The following is a 14,553-nucleotide window of genomic DNA, read 5'->3' as shown; positions in this document are numbered from 1 at the left end:
TTTCTGACTCTGACTTGCCCTTTTTGCAAGGTTTCTTTCTTCATCAAAGCGTATTATGATTATGATGATCATGATAGGGTCAGTAAAACACAACAACTTGTGGGTGTGTGAGAACTTTATATGCGTGCAAAAAAGCGGCTTAAAATTCAGGCATTTTTCCAGTAAAAGTTTGTGGGACTCGAGGATTTCGTTCTTGTCATTACATGAAACCAGACAGATGAAGCATCAGCGCTGCTCTCATTAATCCACTGCTGAATCCCTAAAAGACACGTTTCAGACGCTCTGTGAACCAATTAAACTGCTCAGACCTGAGATCAGATGTCCTTCATCAGCCCTTTAAAAGCTCAGCCACAGAGCTCTGTAAATGTACATGTAGGTGTGTGTGTGTGTGTGTGTGTGTGTTCAGGTTGCTGGAGTTTCAGTGAGGTTTTATTGCTCTGAGCCACAGGGGGGCAAACCTCAGTTTATTGAGCTGCTGCAAAGGACATGGGTCGCATTTCACCCGCAATTAGCACCACAAACCTGCTCACTCACACACACACACACACACACACTCATGCACTCACACAGCTGCTGTCGTTTACTCATCCGATGTGTGTGGGATGCCAAGTCAACCTGACAGCAGCTTCTGTCACAGTCCCTCACCAAATGATCTACAGCTGACCCCCTGCAGAGCGCATGCACACACACATACACACACACACACACACACACACACACACACACACACGAAAACAACAATAATCTAAAGAGGTGACATTATGACGATCTGGCGGGTGTGCTCAGGCGGCAGGAGTTGTCATCGGGAGGTTCTGGTGATGAAACCTAACGCTCCCTCTCCTCCGCCCCATTAGCTCCCATTTTAGCCCTTTACCACTCCAGCTGTGTTTATTAAAACCTTACAGAGGGGCAAAGGTATTTATCAGCGCCCTGAATCACTGCTGTAAAGACCCAGGTACACACACACACACACACAGTCCTGTATAGCACATAGCAGACGTGGACGGGGACGGCGCCGTCTATACACAGCAACGTACACTAGCTTCACTGCACGTGTAAATACACAGAACAGGGCTGCCCATCAGGGGGAAAATCAAATGTTATACCCGTTGAAACACTGAAAATGATTATTTGTGGTGAAAGAAAGACAACTAAGTTCAAAATGCAGAATTGCTTAACTGTTATGCAGCCATTAAGCGAAGGAAAAATGGACATCTGAACCATTTCTTGCAAATTCCAAGACTTTGGCATCAACGTCACATCAACATCCTGGAATCTGGAGTCAGGGTGTCAACAGGTGAGTTCTGTACTGTTGGTCTGACACAGCGACAGACAATGAAGACATCAAGATGTCACGATTAATTAATGACGAACATAAACAGGAGAAGGTCAGCGTGGCAGCCGCATAGCTGAAATGAAGTGAGTTGAGTCTAAGCTGTGTGAACTGGAAGAACAGCTGATGAGCCTCAAAGCTTTTATCTCTTCTCATTCCGAAAACATCAAGGCTGTCAAAGCTTAAACACACCCCCGAAAGTAACACATATCACATCTGATCTCGGCCTGACAGTCAGCGGCCATCAACGATCACAAGTCCCACCAAAGAAGTAAGATAATGAGGGCCCTTTTATATGCTGAGTCGCTGTGGATGAAGCGCCTCAGCAAAAAGTTCAAAATGTAGACGTAAACGCTGAGCTTACTGTACCCGCTTCCCGACCGTGCCCCCGCTGTCTCCTCCCAGGCCAAAAACATGTGATGAATGGCCCGGCGCTCTCATCAATCATCTGTGATTGGCCCTGATCTGCGCTGTGATTGGCTAATTAGCCTCATCTGTAACCATTACTGCACAGAGAGGCAGCTGCAGCGGAGGAAAAAAGGGATAAGAAAAATAAAGGAGGTGAAAAATGACACCACCGAGGCTGTCGTGTCACCTCGCTGCCTCGACACAATGCCAGGAATCAGACAGCTTCGCCACACAGGGTTCAGCCACACACACAAGCCTGAGGCCTGCGAGGAAACACCGTCCAAAGAACTGAATCTCACAGGTAATTATATTTGGAAAATAAATACACGAACAAGACAAGAGAGGGGAGGAGGGACTGTGTGTCAGCGGGTCAGCCACATCTCATCTGGCAACAGTTTCTGCTCCGCTACAGCAGCGAGAACAGCAACGCCAGCTCCAGTCAGGGGAAAAATAAGAGCCGCTTATTAGATGTCAGAGGGAAACGTCTGGTGACCGCTCGCCAAACGAGAGCCGGACAAGAGGGAGTCACTGGTCTAGTGACGCAGCTTTTCAGGACTACAAAGCACACAAAAAGTAAAAGGTTAAGAGGAGGGAGGGACGTGGAGAGTAAAAAAAGACACGAGGCAGGAGAGGAAACAGGCCAAAAGACAGAGAGAAAGTGAGGCAGGATGGAGCCCGTGGGGAGAGAAAGGCCCAAAACCACCAGGCCAACTTCTGCTCCTGCTCCCTCCCAGCCAGCCCTCTCCTCTGCTCAGGAAATGGCTCACTGCAGCCAGGAGAGGGGGAGGTGCAGGGAGGGCGGGGGTAGCGCCGAACAGCTGTACCCACCATGGGCCAACTCAGGGTGGGGGCACAGCCTGAGAGGAGAGGAGCGAGTGGAGAGGGGAGGGGGAGGAGGAGGAGGGCCGTCCTGGGTGAAGACTCCTACATCTTTATCTGCTCAGATGGAGTCTTCAGTGAGTGATTGCTGCGGGTTTCCTTTCCTCAGAAATTTGTTCTGTGTTAGCAGATCCCAGAAAACCACACTAAAAACCCCCCCAAAAAAGGCATCCAAATGTTTCAAACAGCATCACAGTAAATCTTAACCCCTTTGAGGAAAATGAGATCAGGAGGATTTAAATCATCTTATCTGTCGATTCTAAAAGCGATCAGCTCCCGCCGTAACACCATCATACTAATCATAATAATACAAGGACTCCATTGAGAGTAGCTGGGCAGCTCCCGGCCTGCCTGCCTGCCTGCCTGCCTGGGACAGACACCCGATACCCGGCTGAGACGATGCCCAGTCAGCCGCACGCCTTCAGACGTCGTTAGAGCAGACACACAGCACGCCCCTCCTGCCACCCGCAATCCATCCACAGCCAATTACAAGCAATTTCCCTGTCCGGGGTGGGGTGAGGAGAGGGAGGGAGGGGAGGAAAGGCAGTTGTCGGCCCAAAGCAGACACACATGGTTCTGTTTACAAATTGCCGGTTGTTTGGCTTTGCCATGGCAACACAGCGCAGGACGGATGGCTATTTCAAAGTGAGACAGAGCGAGGGGGGTCGTGGTGACAGTCGCGGCCTTTGATCGTCTGCAGGGCGGCCTGCACTTCAGCTAGAAGAGATGGTTCATTTATGCATAACGTACAAACGTCCCACAAACACACGACTGTTTCTCCTCCTGCCTTCGTCTTCTCCCTCCTCCTCCTCCACATCAGTTCCCCCCAGCACCTCAGGCTTCTGTTTGGCTTCCCGAAATCCGCCTTTCCGAAACTGGAGACGCACAGCGAGGAGGTGCCTGATTCACCAGAACTGGAATGTCGGCCGTTCCCACAGGAAACCTGGAGCATCTCAAGGCAGGGTGCCCTGGACACACATGCATGCAGACACACACAGACACACGGCTGCACGTACAACAACTGGTCAGCCAGACAAACAGAATGAAGAAACCTGCTGACTGTGGCCCAAGAACCAGAAATGTAAGAAAGAGAACCAGTTCTGTTCCTCATTGTAAATGATCATTTTGTTTGAAAGAGAACATTTCTCAAAAAGACAGCATTAAAACAGAGTATAAGAAAGACTAAATGACTTCCACAAAGGCAGTTTTTACATATTTCATGTTTTTACATTAGAGTTATATTTGTTGGTCCTTCATAATCTGAGTAACACATGAGGAACCTGATGCTAACATTTTCTTACTGGCTCTAAGTCACTGGCTGCTTGAAACGACCCATGAGCCTCACCGGGCAGAGGTACAAATCAGAGCCAGAGCTAATGTTTCAATTTATGGTGATTAAAATTGTTTTACTGTGTGACTCAGATTAAAAGTTACACACAAGGAACTAAAACTATTGAACCATTCTGAGGCACATGGAGGCCCAACTCATTTTCTAGCAGAAGGGCAGCCGGTGTGACGATGCATCAGGTTTGCAGTGAACCCAGTCTGGACCACCACCGAGGCCACCAGAGGCCTCAGTTTGTCTTCTTCGTGGAGTGTTTTTTATGGATGCAGAATGGGGTGAAGGAGGCCCAATTCAAACTTCTGTGAAGCTTAATTCTTGACCTTTTAACTGAATTTTTTCTTCGATACTCTGCTGTACACGCCAGCGTTTATTCTGTCAGATGTGAATCCATTTGCGTCACAGCGAATGACCGTCCCACAAACACATTCACCAATTCCAGTCACTCTTGGCACCACTTAGCTAAAAATTATTCAGTGTGGTTACAATCAGACATGACTGATGAGAAGTCTTCCCGTAGAGCGGTGGCTGACGCTTCGCCGACGCCATCGCCGCCTCCACGCCCTGATTTCACACCGCCGCTGCACTCCCGCCCTGCTCCGACACAGCGACCCCACACTGTGATCTGCAGTCAAACTGAGGTTCCCCACCGTAACCTCCTCACCTCCGCTCCCATCTCAAAGAGCGCCCCCCGCCACCTCCGCCACCATCACCTCCTAATAACAACACGGTCCGCAGCGAGGGGTCTGCTGTCAGACAAGGCAACCCCATCGAGTCTTTCATCTCAACAGCCACACACACAAGCACATGTTCCAACCTTAACCTATCACACACTTTGACACACACACACAGAGGAATGCACACTTACTTACACACACTCTTGCACCGATTCAGAAACACTGAGCACCGTCTGCTCCTGGACGTGCTGACCCCACTGTTCGTTTCATCTCCCCACTCCTTTCTCTGCTTGCTGCTGGCACCATTACGTTAACACAAACACCATATTTCTGTCATCGTCCCCGGGACGCAGCGTTCCCTTCATATCTCTCTTTCTTCTGCGGGCGTTCGGGGAATGGCAATGGGGGCCTGGAGGGATCTGGGACATGGGTGAGTTGTGGGAAACCAGAGTGCAGTCTGTGGCCTCACAGCATGCGGCCCTCTCCCTCTCCTCCCGCTCCCCTCTCTCCTTCTCTATCTCTGTTTCTCTTTTGGCAGAGAATCATAGGAGGCTTCATGCAGATCGCATATTGCGGCCTCAAATGATCTGGGAAAACATGCCCTGTTTAATGCTGTGTGCACATCTGAACCCTGCTCAACTCTGCAGTGCAGGCACAGTTTGTGTCTGTTTCTCTGGGCCTGTGTGTGTGTGTGTGTGTGTGTGTGTGTGGTTATGCTCGTGTGTGTTTTACCTCCACGTAGTCTTTGGCGTGGCCCCAGTCCCTCATGGAGTCCAGGTTGCCCAGGCTGAAGCTCTCCAGTTGGCCGAGGTGAATCTTTGCCACAGAGCGGCTGATCTTACGCGTCACAAAGTTTGAACCTAAAACACATACGTTAAAAATGCTTTGCTGGCATCTCCTGAATTCAATTACAGTTTACACAGGATATAAATATGACAGAGGTTCAGTTAGGTCCAACACATACAAACACAGAGCGTCAGAAACACAGAAACAAGGAGCAGATAAACGAAACTGAGGGAGGCCTCCTCACTGAAGAGATCCCTACAACCATCTCCATAACAATCACACACACACACACACACTTCCAAACCTCCACTGCTGCTCCAAGTCGTCTTTAGCCAAAGCAAAAGCTCAAGCAAAAACCCACCCAGAGTCAAATCAATTCTTTACCACCTCACATTACAGCCACCAGATCCTTTCAGATTCCTTCTCTCTCATTTTCCTCTCTAATTCACTGTTTCAGTGTCGAATCTGGGCTGGATGCCAAGACAAATCTCAGAGCATCAGTCTGTCAACGCCAAAAAAAAAAAAAAAAAAAAAAAAAACGCCAACAGGGAAGTTCCACAGCAAAATGACAACCAAACAGGACCACCCTGGTTCTGCCGCTGTAGTGTCCAGTGCAAGATCACCACATCGACGGCTGATTCAGCTGCCAGGTCGCCCAGCGGTGCTCCTCATTCCGAACCGAGACACGTGGCGATTTTATCCGCGGGTAAATAAACGAGCTCCTAATGACTATTTTTGAGCCACGAGAAGGGTTCGAGGAGTTTCTGGGTGTTTTGGCGGGACACTGAGGGTTGGTGTCATGTTCTCTGCTCCTGCTGCGAGAGGAACGATGCCGCCGAGAGCCTGCGAGTAAATGTACCAGACCTCCAACCCAAACACAGCATTATACTGATGGAACTCAACACTAAATATCAGGGTGTCATGTCTAATAATGCCACCATCTTAGTTGAAACAGCTTATTAGAGCTTGAGGGGTTTAACTCTAGCCGGGATCGTCTGCCTTATGCTCAAAAGCCAAAATGGCAGATATGTGAAAGCATAATTTCAAAGGAAAGTTTGAAGTTTTCATCAAAGACTTGGCTATTTTTAGCCAGCATAACATCTTTTCTGCACATAAATCTCCCACAGCCTTGTGTGGACTTCTTCAAGACCTCTTAAGAGCTCCTTTTTAAACTCATCATGTCTGAGATGAATGTTGACTTTTAGCTCTGCGCCCATCCCAGCCACGACGCAGCGGCTCTGTCTCGACGCTGTATCACTGCTGCCCTGACATGGAGCAGAGCCTCCATTTAGACGCAGGAAAATCCCATGAACCCAATCATGCGAACGCACCAAATTTGTAGTAATTATTTCATAGGAAAGCGACAGCCCTGGGCAGGCTGAGCAAAACCAGACCAGAGGAGGTTAGACACGCTTATTTGAGAAAATACAGCATGTTGTGTGTTGGTAGCAGGTCACATGGGCCCCGTGTCAACGCTGCTTTGTCGCCATGTTGGGCTGGAGTTTAGTAAAGTTTAAATGAGGCTCTGTGCAGTCTGTCTCTGGATCGTACTGCACGCAGCCTGACCGCAAAATCCACCTATTGTTCAGCCAATCTGCATTACTGACACATTTATAAAGATGCAGCACGTGTCTACAGAGCGTAGATAAACTGTGGATGGAAACCCCCTCCGATGTCAGACCTGTCCTGACTTTTCCTGATCTGGCCCCGGGGCTGTTCTGGAGCCTGGCAGGTCATCTGTTCTGGCAGGTAGCACCTCTCCTGCTAACTGAAGTCAAATATTAAGCAACCACTATCCTTCTGCAACTGACACATCCATGACTGTCAGGTCTGGCTCATCCTTATCTTCACAGGGTGTGGGCTAGTTACCATATAGCTGCACACACCAGCACATTCGCATGTCACATATCCACTGCTCAAACGATTAAGCAATTAGTCAACAGACAGAAAGTTAAATCGACAAACATTTGAAAGGGGAACTCCACTGATTTTACACATGAACACACCAGTTAACTGGTCACGAGGAGCACTAGTCAGCCAGAAACAGTTGGATAATGTTTTCTGTGGAAGTGGAAGAACTTTTTCAAAGTCTGAGACCCGTCTGATGTAACTCTGGCTCTTTAATGTAGAGCCTGTGTTACAAAAGATATATTTTTAAGGTGGGTCTATTGAGAAGATTGCATTGAGCAGCATCACTGCTCCGGTGCTCGCATGTACCCTGTTATATCCTGTTGAGGTGTTCATGTCCTTAAAATAAAGGGTGAGTTTTAACTGGCAGGGAGAAAACAACTTGTTGAGGACATGACATTTTATCTGTGCAGCTCTTGTGTAACCTCTGCAGAAGATAATGTTCTGGACTTGGCCTTTGTTTAGTCCACTTGGAAAGCCGCCATCGGTTAGCTGAAAATTATTGGGGACAGCGTGCTCATCCTGTCCTTTTAAGACACTCCTTCTGACTTCCTGTATTAAGGTTCGGTTGGCTCTGACTGTAATTACACTTCAGTCATCAGTATTCTTGTGTATTGATTTCAGTCCACTTTTCATGATGAGTCCAGCAACTCATTATCCACTCACATGTCAGCATTTAAAGTGCTATTTAAAGACCTCTGTTGTTCTGCAAGTGGCTTTGAGTCTTTGAACTGTGCACAGAATTCTCATGTGTATTTCTTTTTCATATCATCCATCCATCATTTGGGGGGGGCTGGAGTCTACCTCAGCTGACCGGGTAAGACATCCTGGTCAAGTAATTTTATATCAAGGTAAATTAAAATATGCTGGGGTGTTGCTGGAAAGACAATTTTGTAACATCACCTAAAGACTGCTGATAGGCGATTCCCACAATTTTTTATATGTGCAGGTTTAAAAAATATTTATCAAAAAATTGATAACATAATAATTTAATTTTCATTAGCTGTCGCCTTCCATACTGTGTATGAGCACGTGGAGGGTTGAGCTACATCAGCACACAGTAAATACAGTAAAGGCAGGGGTCTGATGTGATCCAACATCCAAGGGAAACTCGTGTTTGCAGGTTAAACGCAGGTTGTCAAAACTCTGCAGAGCCGAGTTGGCTTGTAAAAAGGTGGCAGAGGGATATAGTGCAGTGCAGTACACCCAATCAGTAATAAAGTCCATTATTTCCCCCCCAAGCACACCTGTAGTCTCCTTGTAAAGCTCACACCTCTGTTTGGAGTGGCTCAGCTCCCTGCCTGCTCTAATTGGTGTGGTGTGGACCAGAGCGTGGGCCTAATGGACCGGCCTGCCTGGCAGTGGACAAAGCCTGCTCTGTTCCTGGCCCGGGTGTTAATGTGTTTCCTTTACTGGCAGCGGCACCGCAGGACAGCCAGGAGGAGGGGGTTGAGGCCGACGAGGGGAATCACGGGGACTAACAGTAGGTTTCGAGCCCAAACAGGGCAGCGGTGGCCGCTGAACCTCGCCCGCGGCCGGGCGGAAAGTCTAATAAAACCATGGGCCATGAAAACTGAGCAGACAGCAAAAACCCTGCCAGAGACGGACACTCAATCTCTTTCTCCCTCTCTCTCTCTTTCTCATTTTCATTTAACTGTTTCTTTTCCTTTTATTTTCAAATCATTCCTTTTTTTATTTTTTTGGCCTAAGAAGTGACAGGAAAAACGTAACACACAGGCTTCATAGGCACCAATGGGCTGAAGTATGGAGAGACAAGAGGAGGAGGGGGAGAAATGGGTAGAGATGTCTCCAGACCCGAGCCGGGCCATATGGACCCAGACAGGATGAAGATGGGAGCCGTCAGCTGGGGGCTCGGGTGTGGGGGAGTCAGGGAGGAGAGTCTGGGTTTGAGGGGAGCTTGGCTCGACAGGCCTTGGCTACTCCACAGATTCTGTTCTGTTCTATTCTTAACATAGCATTAAGTTAGCTAACTGGCTAATGTCATTCAAAACCAGCTTGTAGCATTTCTTTTCTCTGAGTGCTCCCTGGTACTTTCTGGCCAGAAAAACACTCTAATGACTAATGTCTCTGAGCTGAGTGATGGCCCAGGCCTAACACATTCAGATCTCAAGATGTCTGACTAACACTCATGTATATATCACTGTGTACTTATGTGCATTTGCTAATTGAGATTGAACCACAGCATGATATTCAAATTGCTCTTCTGTATCATTAATTTTAAAGCCAAAATGTGTGGTCATGGCTCAAACGGATGGCGCATCAGCTCTGGAAAAACAGAAGAGCACAATGGATTTAGTTTGGGGCAGTTTTTTCATCACCACATCAGTCTGTTCCAAGATGGTTTGCAGGATGTTACTAAGTTGTCCCTTTTCTTAATAAAAAATGAGGACTGACTTGGTAACCCAGACAGTTTCAATGAGCCATATTCCAAGAATAGGACAGTAGATCACATACTTGTCTTGAGAAAGTCAAACACTAACACTCATTCCACGTATTTTCCAGATATCTTACAGCCGAGTCATTTCCGTCATGAGCTTGTCTGAACTGGCCACGTTCTGAAGCTGGCAAAGACAAAATAGGTAAGACTTCATTTTGATTGCCACAGTTGTAACAGAAACCCTTAGGTTACCCTCAACACACGGTTTACACACCTGTTTTGGAATTCAACCAGAACTGCAAATCCCATAATCCCACTCTGTATTTGAGCAATAGCCTAAGGGGAGTGAAAGGCTTTGTGGCAGATTTGAAGTGAAAAATGCGACCCTTAATTTCTCCATAATCTCCACTCCCACAAGCTGCAAGATTTAGGTCGACCCCGCAGCCCTGTTTACATCAAAATGAATGTGTCCTCATGTCAGACACATCTTCTTTATCGGTACTGAGTTATGAACAAAATACCTGACTTGCAGGAATACTGAGTGATTTTGCAGGAGGAATCTTCCACGAGTCGGGAGTTGGCCAAATTCCACCCAGGCCAAAGACCTGTCAGTGTCTGCCATCACCGTTGTTGCACAATTCACATTCTGAGTGATCTCTGGAGCTTCGACGAAGGGAGAATATTTGCGTTACATCCAAGAGAGGTCATGCGCTCAGCTCCGCCAACACAGCGTCTATTCACACCTGACAGACCGCTGCCCTCGTTCTGGGCTGACTCAACTGACAGGGAGGGTGCAGAGAGAAAGAAATGTGATGCGAGGAGGGCTGGGATGAGACTGAAGGGCTGCAAAGACAAAGTCAGTTTTTTTTTTTTTTTCAAACTGGGTGTGATGCAACAAAACAGATGGACGGCACAGGGTGTGCAAAGGTGTGGGGAAAGAAAGGGAGGGTGTGGAGAAAGAGAAGGGAGTAAATGACTTGTTTTTCTTGAGCTCGAACACTGACAGCACCACCTCCGCAGAGTGAATGAGATGAAAACAACAACATGCCTGACTAAACTGAGGTAAAGCTACATTTTCAGGGTTTGACTGTCCTCCTGCAGGGCTCTGAGAAGACCTGGCAGAGGTTGAGCAAGGCGACGGGGTGTCCTCGACTCACGGTGCAATTAGTGCCGCTCAAAGCCAGCACTCTGTCAACAAGATTCTTGGTTGCCATGGCGATCAGGGACAACAAACACAGATTTTAGGGCGGCAGTCGGGATGAGTGAAGGTAGAAACCTCAGAAAAGCCTGTGAGGCGCTTGAAGCCAAGGGAGGCTGAGGCGGAGAGAAGCACCTTTGTGGCTGCGTGACACAAGGTGGTGGAAGGCGTGGCTCTGTCATCAGTTCGTTCTGAGGCGTCAGACTCTGCTCTTCACCTGGCCACAGTTCAGCTGATGTTTAGACGGCTCTCACTCAGCCCCTTCTCATCAACACCCAACAAAACTAAAGACCCCGACAAACAGCAAAAGTGCCCGCTCCGCCAAGCTCCATCTTACGAGATACTACCAAATCCCCTTGACGCCCCTTGACCGAGTCATTCCTATCTGAAGATTTCCTTTGAAAATAACCTCTCCAATAAATGGAAAACATATCCTCTTACAAATCTATCATGCGATCTGACCTTCAGGGCTCAACCTCAATGAAAGCAGAAAGATGAAGCCAAGGCATGTGGAGGCTCAGCAGCTCTATGTGTGAGTTTTTGAGGGGGCAGCATTGACTTTGGCAGCGCTATTCTAACTTCCCCAATGCTAACTGGTCTTCTCTCCTAACATAACAGTATATTATTCTATACTGCCAAGCGTGAACCACAGAGCTCTCAGGGTGGAGAGATGGATGGGACTTCCCCAAATAAACAAGGGGATTAGCCTACAACTGGAGCTGGTCAGTAGTAGCAGCACACAAAACGTATTACTGCACTGTTTTTCTGCAGAGCCTTACATCAACAGACTGTTCAGATACAGATTAAGCTTCTTTTATTGTTACGTTCAGGTGCTGTATGTTTGCTGAATATCATGGCCAAATAAATATCTGAATTGGTTATTTGCACAGGTTTCACTGCTGATCGCGCTTGCCAGGAGACTGTGAAGTACTGAAGTGTCTCATATGACACAGCAATATGGAGTCTATTTAGCACCGCCGCTAACGCTAATCCCCCTTTACAGAGTCAGTGTGAGGGTTGTTTGTTATGGCTAACAACTAAGCTAACCAGGAAGGAGCTAGCCGTGGTGTGAACCGGCCGGCAGTTGCGGACTTCTGTTTGCTTTGCTTCGTGCTGGATTTCCACCGGGATATTTTTCCTTTCTGGCTGTCCGATTCCGACCTTTCGCTGCAGAACAATGAAGATCGGTTGTTTATTGGTGGAGCGGTAAGGTGTTTACGAGAACCGTAAGAGAAACCAGAAGCACATTCCTGCTGGGATTAAGTCATTGTGGGTGCCGCAGGAGAACAGAGCTCCTTGTTGAATCCTATAGAGGGACAGTGTTAAGCTTCACTCTGCTGCTTCCAGCCACCAGACTGTCCTAAGTGACACAACACACCGCTGGAGCAGGCAACTGCCTCCCAAAGGCAAACATCTACTTGTTTGGGCACACTCATGGCCACTGGCACCTTGTGACAATGACATCACAGCTTTTCCTGTCCGTGTGTGTGTGTGTGTGTGTGTGTGTGTGGGATGGGTGGGGGGTATGAGTGGTACATAAAGGCCAGGAGGGGCAGCACACACACTGGGACAGTGTTGAAGGGTTCAGGGTGTGGCTGAGGAGTTATGAAAACTCCTCCAGAAATCTGATTTAGGTTTCATTAGCGTCTTTGTTCATTTGTCACCTTATTGTTTTGGTTAAATCTGTACAGTGAATTTACAGAATTTTGTAACGTATTTTGACCCAGTTCAACACTATTATGTAAAGTAACATTTAATACACTATTTATTTATATATATATAACAACTGTAAAGTCAAGAAACATAAATACGAAAGCAAACAGCGGTCAGTGGTCTGCTCATATAGTTTCTCAAAAGCTGATTTAGCTGGTTTAGACAGCATCAGAGCGGATGGCTGAAACATAATTACAGTTTTTGCGTCTGTGCGATCTAATAACAAGAAATGAGAAACAAAACTGCTGAACTTAAATGATTTATTTATTTAAAATGAATGCCAGCGTCAGCAGTAACATGTTTTATTAATGAATGAGATAGAGAAATATATTTGAGTTGTGCTGTAGACTTCTGAACATCTCTGGTGTTTACAGGAAAAGAGATTCAAAGAATGCCAGAAGTGACATCATTCAGATGCACTTCTCTGGACCGATTTTAACGGCCACGGCCATCAACCATCAGCCGATTATCTCAAAATGGTTTTGGTTTAGTTTTTGTTGCTTGCTGGAGTTGCTTCACCACAGTCAACAGATTCCAGTTCAAAACATAAGAAATCGTAACATGCAAGTTGGAAGTTTTAGTTCACCTTATTTTGGACTTTTTCTTAAATTTATTTAAAAATAACTGTTTATATTAGCAGTAACATATTTTGTTATAATATGCATTTTGTATTAATAATCTGAAAATCAGACAAATGTATTGAAGAAAAAAGAAAAAGAGAGAAACATTTTACTACAGCTGACTGATTGTAGTGGAATGGAAGTATAAAGTAGCAGAACATACAAGTACCTCAAAATTGTACTGTGCATTCTGGTTATTGCAAACTTTATACACAAAGATTTCTATATTTACTGCAAATGTAAATCCACTTTTTCGCACTACGCATTTAAAAGATTAGTATGCAGCACTGAGCAGCTCGATTTAACATTTAACGTTAACACCCAGAATGACGTAAAGACGTGCGAATACATGTAAACTCAGTGGTGTGCAGTAACACGAATCAGTACAGCGGTCACGTATGACACTCTGTGGAACTTACAGTACAAGCTCACACTCCAACAATGAAAAAGCTTGCCAAGGGGAGCTTTGCAGCACAAAGTGCCAACTCCTCCCCTCTAAAGCCCTCCTGTGGGTGACCGAGTGCTCGGCCAAACGCCCCCTCGGTGCGGCAGCGGCAGGGTCACAGCGGGGGCCCCGGGGGCCAGGGTAAACACTGACCAATCCAGCCAACACAAGCGCCACACTGGGTTGTGCAAGGCAGCCGTGGGACATCTGGCCACATCACAGCGCAGCGTTCCTGCTTTATGAGCAACAACAGCCGTAACTCTGAGAATAGAAGTGGCAGGAGTAAACCCAGTGGCCTGCTGCAGAAACGCTGACTGTGGAGAAAGGAGCAGTAAGACATGGGATGAAGCAAGAGGGAGGAAGAAAGGAGTGTGTGTTTGTGTGTGTGTGGCAGGAATGGAAAGATGCAAGGCAGAGAGGGAGATGAGAAAGAGCTGACCGAGGACCAAAAGGGTGAGGACGTGTTATCGAGCGGGCGGCGAGCTTTGCCCTTATAAGGTAACTGTGTGTACGTGTGGAAAAGGACACCAGCATCTGATTTCAGCTTCACAGCCTCTCAGTCAGCCTTTAGGCCTGAAAATAATCATTATTTTTCTGATCAATAACTCTGGAATCTGGAGTCGATTTCCCACACTGGCGCACAGGTAGCGTTTGGCATCAGCCAGCAGCGACTGCTTTGCCGGGGCTGATGGGGATGTGACGGAGTGGGCTCCAGCAAACAGGAGGGTGGTGTCATCAGAATGTTTACGGTGTTTGTGTAATTACTCTCACTGCCAGAAGGAGGAGACAAAAGTTCCACAGTGACAGTTTAACTGATTAGCAAAGCTAGCACAGTATGAGAAACAG

At 47.2% G+C, this 14,553-nt stretch overlaps 1 protein-coding gene across 1 annotated transcript in view; it reads right to left on the bottom strand.

Annotated features, from left to right (window-relative positions):
- Positions 1 to 14,553, bottom strand: part of gmds (GDP-mannose 4,6-dehydratase) — a 143,902-nt gene that overhangs the window by 81,689 nt on the left and 47,660 nt on the right. Inside the window, exon 7 of the mRNA XM_046392897.1 lies at positions 5,372 to 5,499. Within this exon, the coding sequence (XP_046248853.1) occupies positions 5,372 to 5,499 (128 nt within the window). The remainder of the gene's footprint in view (positions 1 to 5,371; positions 5,500 to 14,553) is intronic.

The sequence above is a fragment of the Scatophagus argus genome, chromosome 6, assembly GCF_020382885.2.
Source record: "Scatophagus argus isolate fScaArg1 chromosome 6, fScaArg1.pri, whole genome shotgun sequence".
In the NCBI taxonomy this organism is placed as follows: Eukaryota; Metazoa; Chordata; class Actinopteri; family Scatophagidae; genus Scatophagus; species Scatophagus argus.
Note: the sequence above shows the minus strand (reverse complement) of the source record. Positions and strands in the feature narration are given on the sequence as shown.